The following is a 20,247-nucleotide window of genomic DNA, read 5'->3' as shown; positions in this document are numbered from 1 at the left end:
GAGTGGCCCGCAAAAGTGTATTTGGGGAAGTTTAATCTGTGAAAGATATGTGGAATATATACAAGTAGAGAGATGGTATTAGCAAGATGAATAGTTGGGTGACTTCTAGCCAAAAGGGAGTGAAAATGTAAACTCATCACGGCGAGTATAGGAAAGAGGCAAAGGAGTTACCAATAACCTAAGCGGGAGGGGGAAATACAGAGCGTTACCCAAAGTTCAAACCCGGGAGGCCATGATGATGGTTGTGCTGTGTACCAAGGTGCGTGAGTCCAGACTATGGTCTGGAGACGACCCGTAGTTCAGCATTAAAGACTTGGAGCCTGAAGTGGCAGCCAAGCAAACACATCCAGAGGGTGGTAAGAGGCGGAGGCTTGAGATTCAGCTGGAAAACAGACTTAACCATTCCAGGTTGGAAGAATCCACACAGCTCAGCAATTGTTTGAAGTTTTTAAATTAATTAATTAACTCAGAAAGTGAAGTCTTTTCAAAAGCTCATTTGAGAACTTATACTCTCTTGATACAGATGAATTCTCAATTGGTCTTTTGTTTTTACTGCAAAACAGTTCAACTTGGATGAGAAAGAACGTGGGGAGGACAGTGGGAGGGTTTTCTCACTCTTCCAGGTGTAGGAATTGTGGGTGTTGGGCCTCCTGTGCATAATATCCTTCTCCTCAATGGCAGTAATTCATATTTTATACATCCTTCTACCAACTGCAGCACCTAGCACAGTCAGGGTTTTGCACGTTGTAAATACTCGGTGTTGGCTCATTTGTATTTTCATCGTAGTTTTTCAAAGATAAAAGAGTGGACATAAGAAAAGCTAATGAGCTTACAGCCGATTTTGTAATGACAGACTCTACATAAACAAGTGCAAATTGGATGTCAAATTTGAATTGCAAAAATATTGTGAGCGAGGTCCAAGAAGTAATAATAGTAGAATGATAAAATGCATTAACAGTCCCACAGGGGCACCTGGCTGGCTCCCCTCGGTGGAGCATGAGACGCTTGATCTCAGGGTCGTGAGTTTGAGCCTCACATTAGGTTTAGAGATTACTTTAAAAAAACAAAGAACAATCCCACTTCCCTTAGAATCTCAGAGACATTCAAAAGTCACAGAAATTTGAAAAGTAGAGTCAGCCGCTAAAATTAATAGAGTGAAGAGCCGCCTGTGTCAGCCCCAGGTTCAGGCCTGGTAAGGCAGACCTGTGTTCTTTGTTGTCATCTGAGATAGGAGCTAGCAAGAACCTCAGTTATTTGGAGGTGGGGGTGGGATGTAGGATGGGAAGACCGAGACCTGTCAGGAATAAACCTAACCAACTCTAACAAAGGAAGGGAGGACTATACGTAGATAAGAGTCATCATTCCTCCTCAATTGACCATTAGAGAAGTAAGAAAAAGGAGCATCAGTGCAGTTGACTTGATCATAAAGGAGAAATAACATGCCTCTTTCCCCCCCTTCCAAACTACTTAAGAAATACACCCTTCATTTGATCTCGTTCATTCTCTGGTCTTTCAGCTGCTCGACTGATCCAGAACATGGATGCCACTGCTGAGCCTTGTACAGACTTTTTTAAATATGCCTGTGGAGGCTGGTTGAAACGCAACGTCATTCCTGAGACCAGCTCCCGTTACAGTAACTTTGACATTTTAAGAGATGAACTAGAAGTCATTTTGAAAGGTTAGTGGAGTTTGTTTCTATGCATCAAAGATTTCTCTCTTAATATATCCATTTTTTAAAGATACAACTCTTAGCCATTACAGAGAATGTCACAGAAGATTAAAGTCGATAATCCCTCCAAGTTTTGTGGCTCACCACCAAGTCTCTTTGAGGGTGGTAAGGCTGAAATGGATATGTTGGCATCTCAGCATTCCTGCTTTCATTTGTGGGTACACATACAACAAAATCTGTCCTCTCTACAGGATGGCATCTTTATGCCGTTTCACACAATAAGAAATTAATTGGGGTGCCTGGGTGGCTCAGTTAGTTAAGCTTCCGACTTTAGTTCAGGTCATGATCTCGTGGTCCAAGAGTTCAAGCCCCACATCAGCTCACTGCTGTCAGCACAGATCTGCTTGGGATCCTCTGTCCCCCTGGCTCTGACTCTCTGTCTCTCTCTCTCAAAAATAAACATTAAAAAAAATTTTAAATGAGTTAATTGATTGCCACCAAACACCACCTCCATTATATTTTCCCACCCTGGCCCTGGGTTGATGTCGATATTGAGCCATTACTGTGTTGAAGATGTTACTGACGTTTATATCCCTGGGTGGGTATTTATTCTAACCCAGCTAAGATACTCTCCCTGGGAAGTTGAGGAAGTCTTGTCTAGTCTTCTGCTATCCTCCATCTTCTGTTCCCCACTTCTAGAAGTTACTTTGTAGAAAAACAATTTTTGCTATTTTAGAACATCCAAACAAGTAGAATAATTCATTCAATTCATCTGGAGCATGAACAGTACAATCACACAAAGATAATTATTTCCAGCTATCAAGAAGACTATCATATTAAATTCCATATTCCTCTGCATTATTATTTCTTTTTAATCTTAATTTTAAAAAAACAGGAACTTACGTATGGCAGAGCAGTACACGTCGTTGTTCACAAAAAAAGAGAATCTAGTCAAAAAGACTTTCATCTAACTTGGCTAATAAAATCAACTCCCAGTTCTGCACTAGGAATAATGATCTGGTAGGGGGTTTAGTTTTTCCTGGAGGGTTTTAGCATGGGGAGGCAGTGAACATACATATACAAAAGCAAGCTTTTTTTCTGAACCTGCACTGCAAATGTTAATTACAGCTGCAAATGAGCAATTGTATTGATGGGTTGTACTCAATGCTCTATTTCAGATGTTCTTCAGGAACCCAAAACTGAAGATATAATAGCAGTGCAGAAAGCAAAAACACTGTACAGATCTTGTATAAATGAATGTAAGTGCTCTTCCTTGTATTTCATTAAGAGTGTGCCAAAATATGCAAAGACTTCATAAGGAATTTATTTTCATTGTTTCCAAAAGCCGCTATTGATAGCAGAGGCGGAAAACCTCTACTCAGTCTACTACCAGATATATATGATTGGCCCGTAGCAACAGAAAACTGGGAGCAGACCTATGGTAAGGTGATTTTCATTCTTTTTTAAAAATATAATTTCCATATAAAATCTATATTATTAGAGTATCACATTAATGCACCGAAACTTCTAAAAGTATTCTTCACCTTTCTTTGCTTTAGGTCCTTCTTGGACAGCTGAGAAATCTATTGCACAGCTGAATTCTAAATTTGGGAAAAAAGTCATTCTTAATTTTTTTGTTGGCACTGATGATAAGAACTCTGTGAACCATATAATTCATGTAAGTTTGTGGGCTGACAGCCAAGTTAGCTTTAAATTGTTTATAAAATTTCTGCATACATTGTTGTTGTTGGTATTTAGAAATAATGCATATTCTCATTTGAATTGCATGAGCATGATAGTAATAAATTTGTGCTCTGTCCCTGAAACCTGGATTCCCAATTTTGAAAGTATTCTCTTAATGCTGTGGTCGTGTCTCCCTTCTGCTACCTTAGGCTTGATACTGCTTTCTTCATAAAATAAATTAAAGAAATGAAAGGGCCCCCTAATTTGAAACAGCACCTGATTTCTCCATATGTTCATGAAAGGAGCATAGTTTGGTTTACATTAGTAATGCAAATCTGGAAACCAGAAATTTCCAATTGCTTCCCAAAAGAACACAGAAAAGGGATTTGGGGGATTTTGGGGTGGGGGAGTGGGTTTTTTTTGGTTTTTTGTTTGTTTTTTGAGAAAAGGATTTTGAATACAGTTTTGGCTGTTACTAAAGAATATCTGAACTTTTTTCTCAGTGAAGGTAAATAAAATACTGCTCTTTTAAAATCAGTGTTTTAGATTTTTTTCCCCTCATGTAAGCCATTCATTTAGGTTTACTTAAGGCGTCACCTAAGATGAAATTAATACTTAATGAGTATGTTTGGAATGGACTAAAATATTTACAGAGCTTTATTTTTGGTCTCCTTGTAAAAGAAAGTACCCCAAAAGTTGCAAGACACAGATTCATATTTATGTCACTATTGTATAAATCTTTATGGCCATTTTTATTAAAATCATGAAAGGAATTGAACCCAGCTGTCTTCTACAGTGGGCCCCCTTCTCCCTTCTGGAATTCACTCCTTTGGCTCTTCAGTACCAGCATCCTGCATGATCACCATGAAGAGATTTCCTAGGGAGAGTGGAGAGGTTGGAAAGGGGGCAGAGCCCTATCTGTGGTGACACCTTCTGGCTTTTTCCATACTAATCCTCTGGGTTCTGTTTCTTTTGTATTGTCCTGGCCTCTTTACAGCTGCTGGGTTTCTCACTTTAACCCATACATGCCCTAGTTTGCCCCATACCCATCAAATCATGCGGTGCATAGGAAGCAATCTCGCAAAGCTGCACTGTGTCCAGGTGGCTCTCCAGGTGGTCCAGTGGACCAGACACACTCGAGCAGAGACTAGTTTCCTCTTTCACACACTCTGCTGTCAGCTGGGTCTGCTCAAGTGTTGAGCAGAGCAGGAGAGAACCGAGGAGGAGTCTCCCCTACCCCCCACCCCCAGGGAAGGGAATCTCAAAAAAATCTCTGGCAAGATTTCCACTAGAGAAACAGTTGTAGAGTTACCACAGAGGTTTCCACTTTTTTGGTTTTTTCTCATCCCCATTAAGGGTGGGAGAAGAGAATGTCTTCCAGGAGAGCATATTAGAATCTCAGGAAGCCAAATGTCCTGTAAATGTGTAATTTAGAAACTTCCAAGTCCTAGATTCTAACATGTTTTTGTCCACCTGCACCTTTGGTTTTGCATTAAAAAATTCTTCCTGGTGTATTTCATTCAAGTTTCTTTGGTTTTCCTCAAATACCTGCAGCATACTCTTCCAGATTACCTAACTACCCGTCACTGTAAAACTGCCAAGTAGTATGGAAACCAGTGCCTAATTTGTATTCACTCATTGTCTGACTGTTGTTACCCTTATAAACAGCAAGAACACTAGGCTCTTGCTCATACATAGACATGCTTGTATTTTTTCCAACTGTCCCACATCAACTGAATGGTTTATTTTCTTCTTGGTATATTTTTTACAGATTGATCAGCCTCGACTTGGCCTCCCTTCCAGAGACTACTATGAATGCACTGGAATATACGAAGAGGTAAACAAACAAACAACAACAGAAAGCTACAGAAACAATTGATGTAAACTTATAAATACCGAAAAAGATTAAGGCCAAATTTAAACTTAATATACATACTAGTGAGCTTCCTTGGACTGAATGCATACTCTCAGCAGAATGAATCAAAGTCCTTTTTTTTTATTTTTTAATTTTTTTTAATTTAAAAAAAAAAAATTTTTTTTGACATTTATTTATTTTTGAGAGAGAGAGACAGAGACAGAGACAGAGCGTGAGAGGGGTAGGGGCAGAGAGAGAGGGAGACACAGAATCTGAAGCAGGCTCCAGGCTCCGAGCTGTCAGCACAGAGCCCGACATGGGGCTTGAACCCACAAGCCGTGAGATCATGACCTGAGCTGAAGTGGGACACTCAACCTACTGAGCCACCCAGACGCCCAAAAGTCCTTTTTTTTTTAAATGTTTATTTATTTTTGAGAGAGAGACAAGAATGTGAGTGGGGGAGGGGCAGAGAGAGAGGAAGACACAGAATCCAAAGCAGGCCCCAGGCTCCCAGGTGTCAGCACAGAGCCCAACGCTGGGCTTGAACTCACAAACTGCAAGATCATGCCCTGAGCCAAAGCTGGATGCTTAACTGACTGATCCACCCAGACGTTCCATGAAAGTCTTTTAAGGAATAAGGAAACTTGAAATTCCTTATTTGTGTCTTGATTTTTACTATTTAAGTCATATGACCCATTTTGAAAAGTGAATTATAAGTGTTTCATTTCCTCTATAAATTGAGTCATTTAAAAAGTAAATGGAACTGCCCAGGTGGCTCAGTTGGTTAAGCACCTGACTCTTGATCTCAGCTCAGGTCTTGATCTCAGTTCAGGGTGGTGATTTCAAGTCCCATCCTGGGCTACACACCCAGCATGGAGACTACTTAAACAAACAAACAAACAAACAAACAAAAACAGATAATCATGGTCTAGGGCAGTGCCAGTGAGGTTCAGGGAATGGTCCAGTATGAGAATGAGACACATCATACTCTATAGTGCCCTTTCAGAACCAGTCACCGGATGTGACTTTCAGAGGACTACCTAGGAAGGAGCATCGGGTTCAGGCAAAGCTTTGCAGCCACTTTCTGACTCTAACATTGGTCAGGGAGCCAGGGAGCATCATACGCCACAGAACTGGGGGGTATTCTAGAATGCTTTGTATTATGCCCTCACACTGATGTTTGTGTGCCTATGCTTATTGATGTAAAACACAACACAAGACAAACCCAGCAATGGGACATATAATTAGATATTTGGGGAAGATGTTATAAATGTTTTCCTCATAATTGTTTGGTAACTCAGAAGTAAGTTTATGTTTGATGATCCTGATGGGTTATAAGGTAGTGATATGGCTGAAATGACTTCATAGCGAAAATTATTAGCTAAATATGTTGGTGCCAAGCATTTATTTTGCCTAATTATTAAGTTCAGATAACATGGAATCAATCCACTGTAAAGTGCCTTTTTGAGCAGCTACACAACATTGAAATGAAGAAAAAGATACATTATAAAAGGCGACTACTAGTAGCACAGACGTCAAATGGAGGTGGGTTATTTGGGTTCATTATCATCTAGTAACTGTGTGGGCTGTAGCTATTACAGGCTTTATGAGCTACTTCCTGCTGCAGAGTTGAGGGTGATTGAGGAATTTTGGCTCATTATGTTACACTGTCATCATCATGAACTGGAATGTTTCTCATATTCAGGATTGTGTCCTAAAAAACATTAAATTTTTCCAATCCTAAAAATATGTCAGGTTTTTTTTGACCTCTAATGTCTCTGATATCAGGGACTACCTGGCAGTCAGTGTATTTGGGGGGAAATTTATTCCCCCCCCCAAAAAAAGCAGTTCTTAGGATGATGGTGTATTTGTGTGTTTTGGATTCAATGCTGTCTTGTAATCTAGAACAGGTCACACACACTGGCCATCATAGACTTGAGTCTGACACAGAGGCATTTTTGTTTAACCCGCAGTTTTGTTTTGTTTTTTAAGTTTGGATTAGTTGCCAATATTGTTAACAATATTGTAAGATAACGATATTGTAAGATCTGCGAACCTAGATTTCTTGATAAATTAGTAGGGTTGGAAGCCCTAGGCCTGCGTTCCCAGGTGGCAGCTTTTGAGCAGGGCCGTGGTGGCTGCTGCTTTCCATAGTGCACTTGTTCTTCAGCCTTGAGCAGTCATTTAGATGATTACTGGGTTATATGGACTTCCTGGTCCCTGTGTGCCCTTGAGTTTGTAAATTAGTTGGGTTCTGGCTAAGCTACGGTAACAGAGACCTAAAAATACTGAAGCTCCAACCAGAGAGAGGCTTATTTCTATCTCCTGTTGTAATACAGAAGGAGGCGGGCAGTCAGGGGAGGAAGGAAACACTGCTCCATGGGAGTGGCTGAGACCACAGCTTCTTTGACCACCTTATTGCTCTAACATTAAGTCTTCTCATGTTTTATATTAGTCTGTTTGGTCAGAGTTGGTTCACCAATGCTCTGTTCACATTTCCTGCCACGAGGAAAGAAAAAAAAAAAGATTTCTTTTTATGTAAATGATGCAGAAGTTGCATACATTCCATTGGTTAGAACATTGCCATGTGGCCACAGCTAAATTCTAAGTATTCTGGGAAATGTAGTCTTAAGCTGGGTGGCCATGTGTGTGCCTTTTAACATGTGGTTGACAGGGAGGAAAGCTCTATTACTAAACAGAAGAAGGGAATTTTGGATGCCAAAGACATAAGAGTAGGACTTTATACTAGGAAGGTTCTTTAAATGAGCAAATGATAGGGAAAATCCAGCAGCATTGGCATTTACAGTCAGGAAGTTACCGGTTCAAATTAGGTGCTCCTCAGTGATCTGGATTAGACAAGGAAACACACAGCGTGCTTGCTGCCTTGCCCCGCTTCCATAAATAGGGCTATTGGTAATTGTACCCTTTCCTGCTAACATCAGGCCCCAGAATACTTCTCAACTCAGTGCTCCAGCTCCAAGCAACCAGTCGAAGGGGGGTTGGCATATGGGATAAAATCTAATTTTCATCCTGGAAATGGATAATTACTAGAATATTTGTGGACCCTCCCCCTCTTTTCAAATCCATTAACTGCATGGGGCGGGGGATTTCAGGGGGAGAACAAAGAATATGTGTGAACACAGAAGAAATTCCATTTTTTTCCTTATTGCCCTCATGATATATGCTACTCTCTCCCAGCCACACCTACCTGTAATCCCTCACTTAGTGTCTATTCTGTATCCCTAGCCAGCTCTCAAGTAAAAGTTAATTCTAGTTTTCCCACTACCTTGCTATCTCTGAAAAAAGTTGACCCCTGTGAATACTTTTTCCTTAGTGTTGTATTGTTTCATGAAAAACAAATGATGAAAAGGATAGAGTAATGAAATAACATCTAGTGGAAAAGTTATAAAACTAGAAGAAATCTTAATATCATTGTATCAGTGTAACACTGGTCTTCATTGATTTTCTCACTTATAGGCTTTTATATATCTGTTCCCTTGCCTGGAGTACTGTTCGCATACCTGCCACCTGCCCAGCCCTCTCTCTTCCTTTTCTCCTCACCCTTTCAATCTAAGTTTAAATTTTATTTCCTCATGAAGGCCTTCCCTGGAACTTGTAACTAGACGAAAATACCTTTATGTTCCCATAGCGCATGGATTTCTGGATACTTTTTTATTTAATGTCATTTCCCCCCCCTAGGAAAGTGTAGAATTAGTGGCAACAGTGGCATGTCTCACTTATTCTTTGCTTCATTTCTAGTGTCCAGCTTGGTTCCTGACCCTTATTAGTTATCAAATGAATACTAAGTGAATCAGGGGATGAACGGAATCAGTAGATGAACAGTTGAGGGGGAAGATGGCAGGGAAGAGAGGAAAGAAAAGGAAGGTAGAAACACCCAATCTCTTAGAGCTCCCTCCTAGTTCCTCACCTTGATTTTGGGGCAAGTGTGAACTCTAGAATATCAGTGGCTAATGGACTATATTTCCTAAGTATCTTACAAACATCCTATAAACGATGTATCCCTCTTCCTCTTTTTAATGTCTATTTCTTTCTCTGCTACACTTTCAGTTTGTCTGAGATATATTCACATAGTCAGTGGGCCCCATACTTTTGCATTCCACATTATTTTATTGGAAATAACCAAGAGAAATTTTGAGGATTGGCATGAGGTCACCAAATTTTACCAGGAAAGGGGCTCCATCTTTGATTAGAGAAGCCTGGCTTCCTTGCCAGTCACTCTAACCAGTGATTTTCAAACTATAGTGTGGAGTCTGATTCTGCAGTTATGCTTCAGGGGCAGGGTAATGAGGGAGGGTCACATCCCCTCTTTGATCATAAAGACCCTAAACATATATCTTGATCAGATCATTACCTAAGCCCATTTCCCCAGATCCTTCTTGGCTCCTCTTTGAGGATATCCAGCTCATTCAAGAAGTCTTCCTCATAATCCTAAGCTAAACTTATCACGAACAATGGAAACAGCACCTACTATGAAAGCTCATTCTGCTTCATAGAAATGTGTTTGTGGTGTGTGTGTGTGTGTGTGTGTGTGTGTATGTGTGTTTGCTTTTGATACCCTCCAAATGGAATTTTTGTGTTGTGATAATTGTATGGCATTCAAAACAGTAAAATGCTTTGTGTCATTACACTACTAAGTAATGAAAATAGATGATGCATTTTTTTTCCCAAGAACTATCTCTCACCTCCTTCCTCAAAGACAAAACCTATTTTTCTCTTGTTAAAAGGCCTTCTTCCTTTTCAAACTTATTATGTGCTTTTATTCTGGCAGTTTTAAATGTTATATTTTGAGAAATGCATATGATATTCATCTGGTTATTTTTCTGAACTTAAATACCTCTGTTCCTTTTCATTTTCTGTACTTTCTGTCTCACTTAAAGAAGAGAACATGCCCTATGATAATAGAAACCAAAGATGTATATTCTAATATTTCGTACATGACACATTCATATGTTTTCTTAACAATTAAGGTTACTCATGCACAGACTTTAAGAACTAAATGGGACATTAGAGGATTTAGTCCAAACTCTTCTCTTACAAATGAGGAAACAGAGACCCAAAGAAGTAAAATGACTTGCTTAAACTCACAGATTAAAAGATCCATGTGTCAGTTAAGAACATTAATTGTAGGGGCGCCTGGGTGGCTCAGTCGGTTGAGCGTCCGACTTTGGCTCAGGTCATGACCTCACAGTTCATGGGTTCAAGCCCCGTGTCGGGCTCTGTGTGGACAGCTCGGAGCCTGGAGCCTGCTTTGGATTCTGTGTCTCCCTCTCTCTCTGCCTCTCCCCCTGCCTCTCCCCTGCTCACACTCTGTTGCTCTCTGTCTCTCAAAAATAAATAAATGTGAAAGAAAGAAAGAAAGAAAGAAAGAGAACATTAATTGTAAGTAATAAAACCTACTCTGATTAATTTGAATGGCACACTACTACCTTACAGGACAGAAGTTGAGATTTGAAATAATTCTGTCCATTCTAAGGGTATAGTTTCTATGCAAGGAAAACAATAGGAAAGATACACATTACCCATAAAAGATAATCATCCTATCCATAATTTTTCATTGGAACCAGCCTTATGTGAGAAAGTTCTTGTATATTGATTGAGTCACTGAAAGGAATGATGGTATGAATTTTCTTAAGAAGCCACTCACCTTCAGAAGAGTCTCCCAACTCTGTATTTGAGGATAAATTGGAACAGTTTTCAAAGCTTCCCTTTAATTACCTCTAGATTATCAAGGCTAATTGTTACCTTGTCCTGTTTTGTAAAGAAATCTGTAGGTTAGCCACCCCAAATATTTGAACATAATTGGGTTATAGATATGTTTATTTATGCTCCGTGTTTGTCTGAGAAAGTAGAATAAGCCAGAGTAGCAGTTTCCAAACCTAAGACCTCTTTGTGTGTGTCAATAGCAGGGCTCTGTGTAGCCACACCTTCTTGCCTACATGCTTCAAGACAATCCATCATGATTCATTTTACTTGCTTACACATCAACAAAATATTTATTTGAACAGAGCATTTCAGGGCTAAAAGAAAAGTGAGCAAACCACTGGTCTAGCAGATGAGAACCAGAGGAGATGGGGCAGAAATTGGAAATTAGAAGCCACAGGATATAGTGCTATAGGGGCACAGGAGGGAAGAAGGAGTCCAGAATCATGAACAAATTCAATCCTCTTAGAAAAACTGAGGGCTCATGAAAATGGAGATGTTTGAGGGATGAGGATAGAGGACTTGGAACATGGCCAGGACGGTTGGAAGCCAAAAAGAGATGACCCAGGGTCTGTGTGTCTGAATAAGAGAAAATGCAGACCGGGAAAGAAGGAAGGAACAAAAGCTGAGGTTTGCAATCCTTTCAATGAGCAGGCGCAAGCTGGAATTGAGTTAAACCTACAGAGGATTTTGTTTGCTCACTTACCCAAAATACAAGCAGAGAGAAACTGTTCCAGACTTGGGCTGAGAATGGAAGTCTGATGACATAGGAAGTGAGGGAAACTTACTTAATGTACTTAAAATTTACCTTCATTTTTTAATTTATTTTTTAATTTTTTAAGTTTATCTATTTTGAGAGAGCAAGAGAGAGAGTGCACACGAGCAGGGGAGGGGCAGAGAGAGAGGGAGAAAGAAAGAATCCCAAGCAGGCTCCACACCATCAGCGCAGAGCCTGATGTGGGGCTCAAACCCATGAACTGTGAGATCATGACCTGAGTGGATCATGATGCTTAAGTGACTGAGCCACCAGGTGCCCCAAAATTCATTTTTTAAAATCAGTAGATATTTATTGAGCTTCTACTATGTGACAGATATTTTTCTAGGTGGCAGATATACCAAGGAAACAAGGCAGAAAAGTTCCTGTTCACCTAGAACCCATGTTCTGATGTCAAGAGATAGAAAGCAAAGAAACAAGTAAATAATATAAGGAAATAAGATAAATGCAGACAGTAGTGTTATAAAGGAAACAAAACGGTGATACAAGGTGAGTGACTGGGGATAGGGGTCGGTGGAGAATTTAGATGTAATTTGGTTTGGTTTTTAAAAAGATCACTCTGGCCGCTGCTTGGCTGACTTGATAAAACAGATTCTGCAAGGGAAACTGCTGACCTCATTTTGTCCTTTCTGGGCACCAGGTGACTAACAGTCAGGAGATTGTACCCAGTCCAGGCATCTGTATTTAACAAAATGTAAAGGAGCTTTTAAACTTGAGACTTAGTGAATATGACAAGAATATGTGAATATGACAAGACTTGTCTTGGCATGTGTGGCACTGACAAGAGAATTTTTTGAGATGGATTGAACGTGGTTTATAAAAGGAACTACATACAGCTTCTCAAACATCTGCAATAAGCCTTAGAAGTTACACAATAAGTGCTCACATCAGTCTCTAGGTTCTCCTCATTCATAATCTGATGAAAGCCCCCAAAGAGTCCCCATGCTGGTCTACAGTGGATCCTCTGGGGTCTGGTGTTTCTCCTTCTCAGACTGGGTGCTCTTTCTCAATTCTGTCTGCGGTCCCTGCAGGGGAGCAGGTCTCTAGTGCAACAGGTGCATGCTCCCTGACAATGATGTTTAAGCGGTCAAAAAAATAACAAGCCTTTTTGATGGGAAACCTGTCTTTCCCACTTGGTGTGTCCCCTGTGTGTTCCTTCAGGAAACTTTCTGTGGAGCATTATTAAAAATCTCTGGGCATCCAAATGTCCATTGATGGATGAATGGATAAAGAAGATGTGGTATATATATATATACAATAGAGTATTACTCGGTAATCAAAAAGAATGAAATCTTGCCATTTGCAACTACGTGGATGGAACTGGAGGGTATTATGCTAAGTGAAATCAGTCAGTCAGAGAAAGACAAATATCATATGACTTCACTCATATGAGGACTTTAAGAGACAAAACAGATGAACCTAAGGGAAGGGAAACAAAAATAATATAAAAACAGGGAGGGGGACAAAACAGAAGAGACTCATAAATATGGAGAACAAACTGAGGGTTACAGGAGGGTTTGTGGGAGGGGGGATGGGCTAAATGGGTAAGGGGCATTAAGGAATCTACTCCTGAAATCAATGTTTCACTATATGCTAACTAATTTGGATGTAAATTTTAAAAAATAAAAAATAAAATTAAAAAAAAAAGTGAGGAAAACTTCAAAAAAAAAAAATCCCTGGGCATCAGTAGATAAGAATAGCACAGTTCGATGACTTCTCAGTCATCTCCACATGACTCCTCTAGAAAAGGGAACGCAGAAAATTGGTAAGAGCTGGGTGTCCCAGGACAGAATCTTTGGAAGTGAAACCCTGATCCTTAGGTTGTTGTTGCCCTCAGGTACCCAAATATCAGCCAATCTAACTAGAAAGCTATCTGTTCCTCCCTGGGTCTTGCTGTTGTTCATAAACAAAGATGCTAAATTTTGAAGGACAATAGTAACATGTCATGCTCTTTTTCTCTTTGGCAACCAACAAATACCAGCTTTGTTCTAAGCAGGAGAAGCCCAATTTCTGAACAGAGCCAATTTATAAGTACCATTTTTTGGCCCTGCAAAATGAAGATAGTTCTAATTAGAGTGACAATTCATGGTCTTGGATGTTAGTAAATATCGTCCCATTGATAATATGTAATTTAAAAATTCACAAAGCTATTATTACGAATTTTACCATAAAACCATGTGAAACCAATGATCATCTCTGAACCTGCTATTATAGGAATTGGGATGTACAAAGTTTTATTTTTAAAAGGAGGGCTCTGTAGATATTTAGGTGGATTCTTTTTTTAAAAAAAAAAGTTTTTTGATGTTTATTTATTTTTGAGAGAGAGACACACACAGAGTGTGAGTGGGAGAGGATCAGAGACAGAGAGGGAGACACAGAATCCAAAGCAGGCTCCAGGCTCTGAGCTATCAGCACAGAGCCTGATGTGGGGCTCGAACTCACAAACAGTGAGATCAGACCTGAGCCGAGGTCAGATGCTCAACAGAATGAGCCACCCAGGCGCCCTGATTCTTTTTCACATAAAGGATTCACTGTGTGAAGGCTTAAACAAGGCCACCTTATGACCACTGGCTGTGACCCTTGTCCTAGTAACTAATTGCTCTTTCAGTAACAAAAAAGAAAAATTGAATTTCAATTTTAAAAATATCCTGGCCAATGTACTATTTAAATGTTAAAATATACGTTGATTACTTTCTCCCCAAATCATGACAATTACTATCATTTGGCATATTACATATCTGTAAGTATCTCAGGGAAGAATATTAAAACCTTAGAGTAGAATCACATCTTGTAAAAAGGATTTAACAGCAGGAGTAAGCTTGGGTTCTGACAGCTACTAGATAAATTTGGAAGCCAGGAAAGATAATCAAGATACTAAGACACACATTTTAATCAGTCACATTGGAGTAGTTGCCAGGTAATGGAGCTTATTAAAGGAGGTAGTGTATTCCATGTAGCTGTATTAAATATTCAAGAATCCCAGAGATTGGTGATATCATATGCTTCCAGTTTTCTGGGAAACCTTACCAGCTCAGCAGACTGGAAGCACCATCCAGAGTTCTTGTGCTTGCCTTATGCCAAGTTCTAGAGTCTTTAAATGAACCTGTAAAGATAAAGATACTGGAGTAGAACCAGTTTGCAGCATCAGTGAAGGGCAGGAGAGCGTTCTTGTTACTGCTTTCTTACCTCATTACCAAAAAAAGCATCCTACAAAATCAAAAGGAATCTCAGCAGACTGATACTGGAAAATTCAAATTACCATTTCCTTCATAGTCAGTAGTAATTCCCTGCTGAATGCAGATGAATTTATATGATTAGAAATATGGTTAATTCAAAACGCTGCATGCTTATACTTTGGAATAGTTGGTCCCGTGAGATGTGAAATCAGACATATTTGTTTACTTCAAAGAGAAACAAGAATTCTGATTACCTTTTAATAGGAAAAGAATGACTTGGTGAGAATATACATAAAAACATCCTTTTATCCCTGTTGCCTTAGTGATTAGGTTTTTAATACAGGCTCACAGCTGAAAAAATAGTTTGTTCTATTGAGTAGCAGTTCCAAGAAAAGAGATGCTAGCTGGATACCCCAGCATCACGGGGTATCCATGAAAAGAGAAACCCTCTCCCTGGGGAACTGTTTACTTAGCATTTAGTGAAGGTCATAGAATGCCAGTATCTAAACCTTACTTTAAGTGGTCCTCTTGATTTTCAAATTGATAATACCTGTACATCTTGCTTGATAAAATATTTTTTTATTTGCCTGTAGGTTTTATGTTTGATCCTCTTAATGAGTCACTACAAATTCAGATGCGCCTTTTGTACTCACAGTGAATATAAGTGTGCTCCTTTCACTGATAATCAATAAGTAAGGATATTAAACCCTCTTGAAACTACAAAGTGTTTAGCACTGTATAACCTCACTTCGTATTTACCCTTCGAATACTTCAAATGAGTATTAGAAGCACAGAAGTGCCCATTAACCGCAGACTTGTGTGGCATGACTTCCCTAATCATGGTTGTCTGTTTGTCATTAAGCTGGTGCTAGGAACTTGAATTTTGAGTAAATTTTACGGGGTGGGATCATAATTTATTTTAATTGCTGATGGATAATAATGGCTGAATAGCAATGGGTTGAAATCTACATAAGTGGTATTCAATTTCCTGGTGTTGATGCCACTCTGAATTTGAGTAAGGCATTATATATTCTGTAAAAGGTTGATAATATAACTAGTTTATGGCTTACCTTCTCAAAGTTAAAATGCATGTGAAGATAAAATGGAAAGAATTTAAGTCCTTAGAAAAGCGCAAATATCCAGATATAGAAATTTTACATTGTGAGCCAAATTATGAGCACACAGTCTCATTTGCTGCTTAGACAACAACAGCAGCAAAAACAACAAAAATAAACAAAAAACAAATGCTTGGCCAAAGAAAAGATCTAAAGATGTCCTGATAATGTTATATGAGTTTGTGGCCATCTCTTCAAGAACATTTGAAAAGGACATACATAAGCATAGAAAATCTGAGAATGGAATTCAGTAAAAGAATTTATTATTATTCAGGAAAAAATGCTAGGTTATTGCTTATCAAGTGTTTTTGCAACTGCATTCTTAGTAAGGCAATTTAAAATAACTTGATAATGAATAGAAAATTATAGAATTCCCAAATCAAATAGTGATAAATTACTTGGTACCTTCAAATGATACTTTTTTTGTTCTGCTCTAATTCAAACACATGATGACTTTCTAAGAATTTGTGCAGGTCATTTCTTTTTCTTTTTCTTTTTTTTTTTTAATTTTTTTTAATGTTTATTTATTTTTGAGAGACAGAGCGCAAGTGGGGAAGGGGCAGAGAGAAAGGGAAACACAGAATCTGAAGCAGGCTCCAGGCTCCAAGCTGTCAGCACAGAGCCTGATGTGGGGCTTAAACTCATGAACCTTGAGATCATGACCTGAGCCGAAGTCAGACACTTCACCAACAGAGCCACCCAGGCGCCCCTGGGCAGGTCATTTCTTTTAGGATTTAGAAAATGATATCTGTTTTACTGCGCTTTATGTGTTACCAAAAATTAATAAATTTTAAGTTAAATCGTCATGCTAAATATTTAGAATGTTCTCCGACAGTTCATTGTTATTTATTTCTTGCAGGCTTGTATAGCATACGTGGATTTTATGATTTCTGTGGCCAGATTGATCCGTAAGGAGAAAAGACTGCCCATCGATGAAAACCAACTTTCTTTGGAAATGAAGAGAGTTATGGAATTGGAAAAAGAAATTGCCAATGTAAAACACATTTTCTTTAATACACTAAATTTTCACCACTCTTTTTTTCTTTTCTCCTCTCTATCATATTTTAAAGGTAAAATGTGCAACTTTGTAACCAACTGGTAAGAATGCATAGCTCAGTAATGAATCATTGACTTTATGAGGACCTTTGAAACTGTAGAATTTTGTAGTAAACTGGGTTCCTGATAGCCAGGAGGCATACTAAGTTTGGCAAATATTAAACTAGATACACTTAATTACTTATTATAAGTGGATTATACCAAAAGCCTATTCGCAGTCATTTGTTGAAATGTCCTTGAGATTCAGGGCACATGCAATTGCTATGTATAGTTTTCCTTTGCTTTATTTTAAAGTTTAAGGTGATCACAGAGATTGACTATCCTTTTGCTTAGAAATACTAGTCCCTGAATATGACCACATGACAGTGTGATGTTACTGAGTTCAGACCACCAGGTTGGCTCAAAGGGTCTGACAGGCAAGGTTTAGCAGCAAAGTCCACAGGGTGTTTTCCTGAGTTTCCTCTAGTTTCAGATGAACCCTTGGAGTCTGAATTGGCACTTTCTTTTTTTTTTTAATTTTTTTTTTTAATGTTTATTTATTTTTGAGACAGAGAGAGACAGAGCACGAACGGGGGAGGGTCAGAGAGAGAGGGAGACACAGAATCGGAAGCAGGCTCCAGGCTCTGGGCCGTCAGCCCAGAGCCCGACGCGGGGCTCGAACTCACGGACCGTGAGATCATGACCTGAGCTGAAGTGGGACACTTAACGGACTGAGCCACCCAGGCGTGAATTGGCACTTTCTTGTCTGACTTTGCTCTGACAAGAGTCTGCAGTCTCAAGGAGTGAATTCTGTCTAAGCAGTATCAAGGTTATTGATTAAACACATGGTCAGGTTCAGTCTAGAATCTACAGACCTCTCTCTGACATTGCAAACAACAACCCGTGTTCCTAAATCCCCATGTGCTTGCCACTGCCCTCAGCATCTTGAAGACTAAAGATCTTTGAGGGCTATTTTAGCTTTCCTGGAGCTACATGCGACCAAAAATCTCCAATCAGAGCCAGACTTTGCTTGGAGCTGCAGCTGGATGAATGGCATTTGGATGGGTTACATGTGATTCTGTGCTGGACACAGAATGGTGAGAGGAGAATAGTTTATTGCACTGGGTTTTTACCACTTGGCCGCTCCCAGACCATGTCGTCCTTTGATCAGCCTTAGCTCTGTGATAGTTGTATCTTACCTCAAAATTATTTGTGTCTTTGTTTTTCCTTCTCTCTTAAATTCAGGTTGGGGTGAGGTCTTAGTCTTGTTTGAATCACCTGTGTATCTCTAACAGAATCCGGCTATGTATTGCATTCAGGAGATGTTCAATAAATAATTTTTTAAGTAGTGAATAAATAAGTACCTAAAGGGGAAATTGGAGCCATTGTCACCGAGAAATAATTCCCATATTAAACTTCTACCTTTCGTCTCTCCTCACTTAAAATTGACTTTGCTAATTTCAACCACTAGTTGAGGAGTTGCTACTACGATTTTCTTTTTTGGTTGAGTGAAAAATAAATAAACAAGTAAATAAAACTGGATGCTGTTGAGTATAGTGTGTTAAACTAATTAGGTGGGATAGGAGTCACAAAAATAGAAGGTGCTGGCACTCTCCTCATATGACTGTGGTGTGCACTAGGAATTTTCTCTCTTACTGGCTTTAAATTCTTGCAGAAGTCATTATGGTTTTTGGTTTGTTTTTGTTTTTGTTTTTCCTGTCTGGATTTTACCTGGGACGCTGGATAGTGGCAATGAGGAGGTGGGAGAGAGTATTTGAGAGCTGCATTGGAGAAGACTGTATTTGAGAAAGTTATCATATAAAACAACCACAGCAACAACTGAGCTGGCCATGACCCTTAAAAAGAAAGAGGCCTGTGGACACTGTCTGTGTGGTTCAGCAGTTGTCAAAGTATAAAAAGATTTTGAAGAATTTTATATTCGACATGGCAGCCAAATAGTGATGATTATTACTAAATATACTTAAAATCTCCTAAATTTCACTTCTCTTTTTGATATCAATTTATTTTAACCATTAAACAAGTATACAAAATAGAGCTTGAATTATGTTGTACCTATTCCATACTTCTTTTTCCTTCATATAGAGTTATATTTTTCTAAATCATTCTTAGTTCTAAAACAATGATCAAAAATTAAATCCATAGGCTACAACTAAATCTGAAGATCGGAATGATCCAATGCTTCTTTATAACAAAATGACATTAGCCCAGCTCCAAAATAACTTTTCACTAGAGATCAATGGGAAGGTAAGTACCAAGTTTTATGTGCTCTGTTATTGTGCCATTTCTAAAATTATAACATTGAAATATAGTTGGTTAAAATTCAGTGATTATTTACTTTTTGAAATAAATTGAATGTCAAAATGAATTTAGAGGACACCAACCATTTGACTTGATGACAAGACTGGGGGAAAAAAAAACATGTGAAATCATTGTATTATATTTAGTTAGAGTGAATTTCAAATTAAAATTCCTTTCAAGGCAGCTATGCAATGATATTAGACTATTGTAACAAAAAGTTTGGAAAACATTAAACTGGAAAATCCTTCTGAAATACAACTGTATAGCCATTGGACTTGGCCAGTCAAATAATAAAGCCACTAGATTTCTTTTTTAACTCTTAAAAATGATAATTTATTTATGGAACTTGCCATATTCTCATCAAGGCCATCTATCGAGATGTTCTGAGCAATAGTGGAGAAAAAGAACACAAGAAATAAGAAGAAAAATCTGTCTCATAGATTCCATTTATAAACAGTTGTAATTCATTAGCCAGTACATAATAATCTCTTTTGGGGACTATGCATGTATCCTTGTGTATAAGTTCATACACATGATTGCGAAAAGTAGCAAGATCCATGGGAAAATCTACAAACCATCACATTCACTGCTAGAATTCTCTTTGGCACTAATTACAGGAAAAAAAGGGAGGGGGGATACTTTGTAAAGGCATGACCTATTGTTAGGAATTTCTCACATGAAGCTGCTTAAAATAATAAGTGTTAAGGGTTTTAATGAATATGTTTTGAAACAATGGTCCGAACTACCAAACGAAATTAAGAAAAGTATATAGTACTACATACTTAGTGATCTTTATTTTTATGTACTTCCACATCTGTGTTTGTTTCTTATATCTACTGGTGGTTGAATAACCATTCAGAGAATAACAGATAAGATTTCATCTCTTAGCAGCTCCAAAG

The 20,247-nt window shown here is 38.7% G+C and overlaps 1 protein-coding gene across 6 annotated transcripts in view; it reads left to right on the top strand.

Annotated features, from left to right (window-relative positions):
• Positions 1-20,247, top strand: part of MME (membrane metalloendopeptidase) — a 108,222-nt gene that overhangs the window by 42,365 nt on the left and 45,610 nt on the right. For all 6 annotated transcript variants that reach the window (XM_019440070.2, XM_019440055.2, XM_019440058.2 and 3 more), the window contains exons 4-10: positions 1,517-1,678; positions 2,848-2,928; positions 3,015-3,110; positions 3,229-3,347; positions 5,124-5,189; positions 16,854-16,988; positions 19,193-19,294. In XM_019440070.2, coding sequence (XP_019295615.1) covers positions 1,517-1,678; positions 2,848-2,928; positions 3,015-3,110; positions 3,229-3,347; positions 5,124-5,189; positions 16,854-16,988; positions 19,193-19,294 — 761 coding nt within the window. The remainder of the gene's footprint in view (positions 1-1,516; positions 1,679-2,847; positions 2,929-3,014; positions 3,111-3,228; positions 3,348-5,123; positions 5,190-16,853; positions 16,989-19,192; positions 19,295-20,247) is intronic.

This window comes from Panthera pardus, unplaced genomic scaffold (assembly GCF_024362965.1).
Source record: "Panthera pardus isolate Hobbes unplaced genomic scaffold, ASM2436296v1 HiC_scaffold_16, whole genome shotgun sequence".
NCBI classification, from domain to species: Eukaryota; Metazoa; Chordata; class Mammalia; order Carnivora; family Felidae; genus Panthera; species Panthera pardus.
This window is presented reverse-complemented; position numbering and strand designations above follow the sequence as displayed.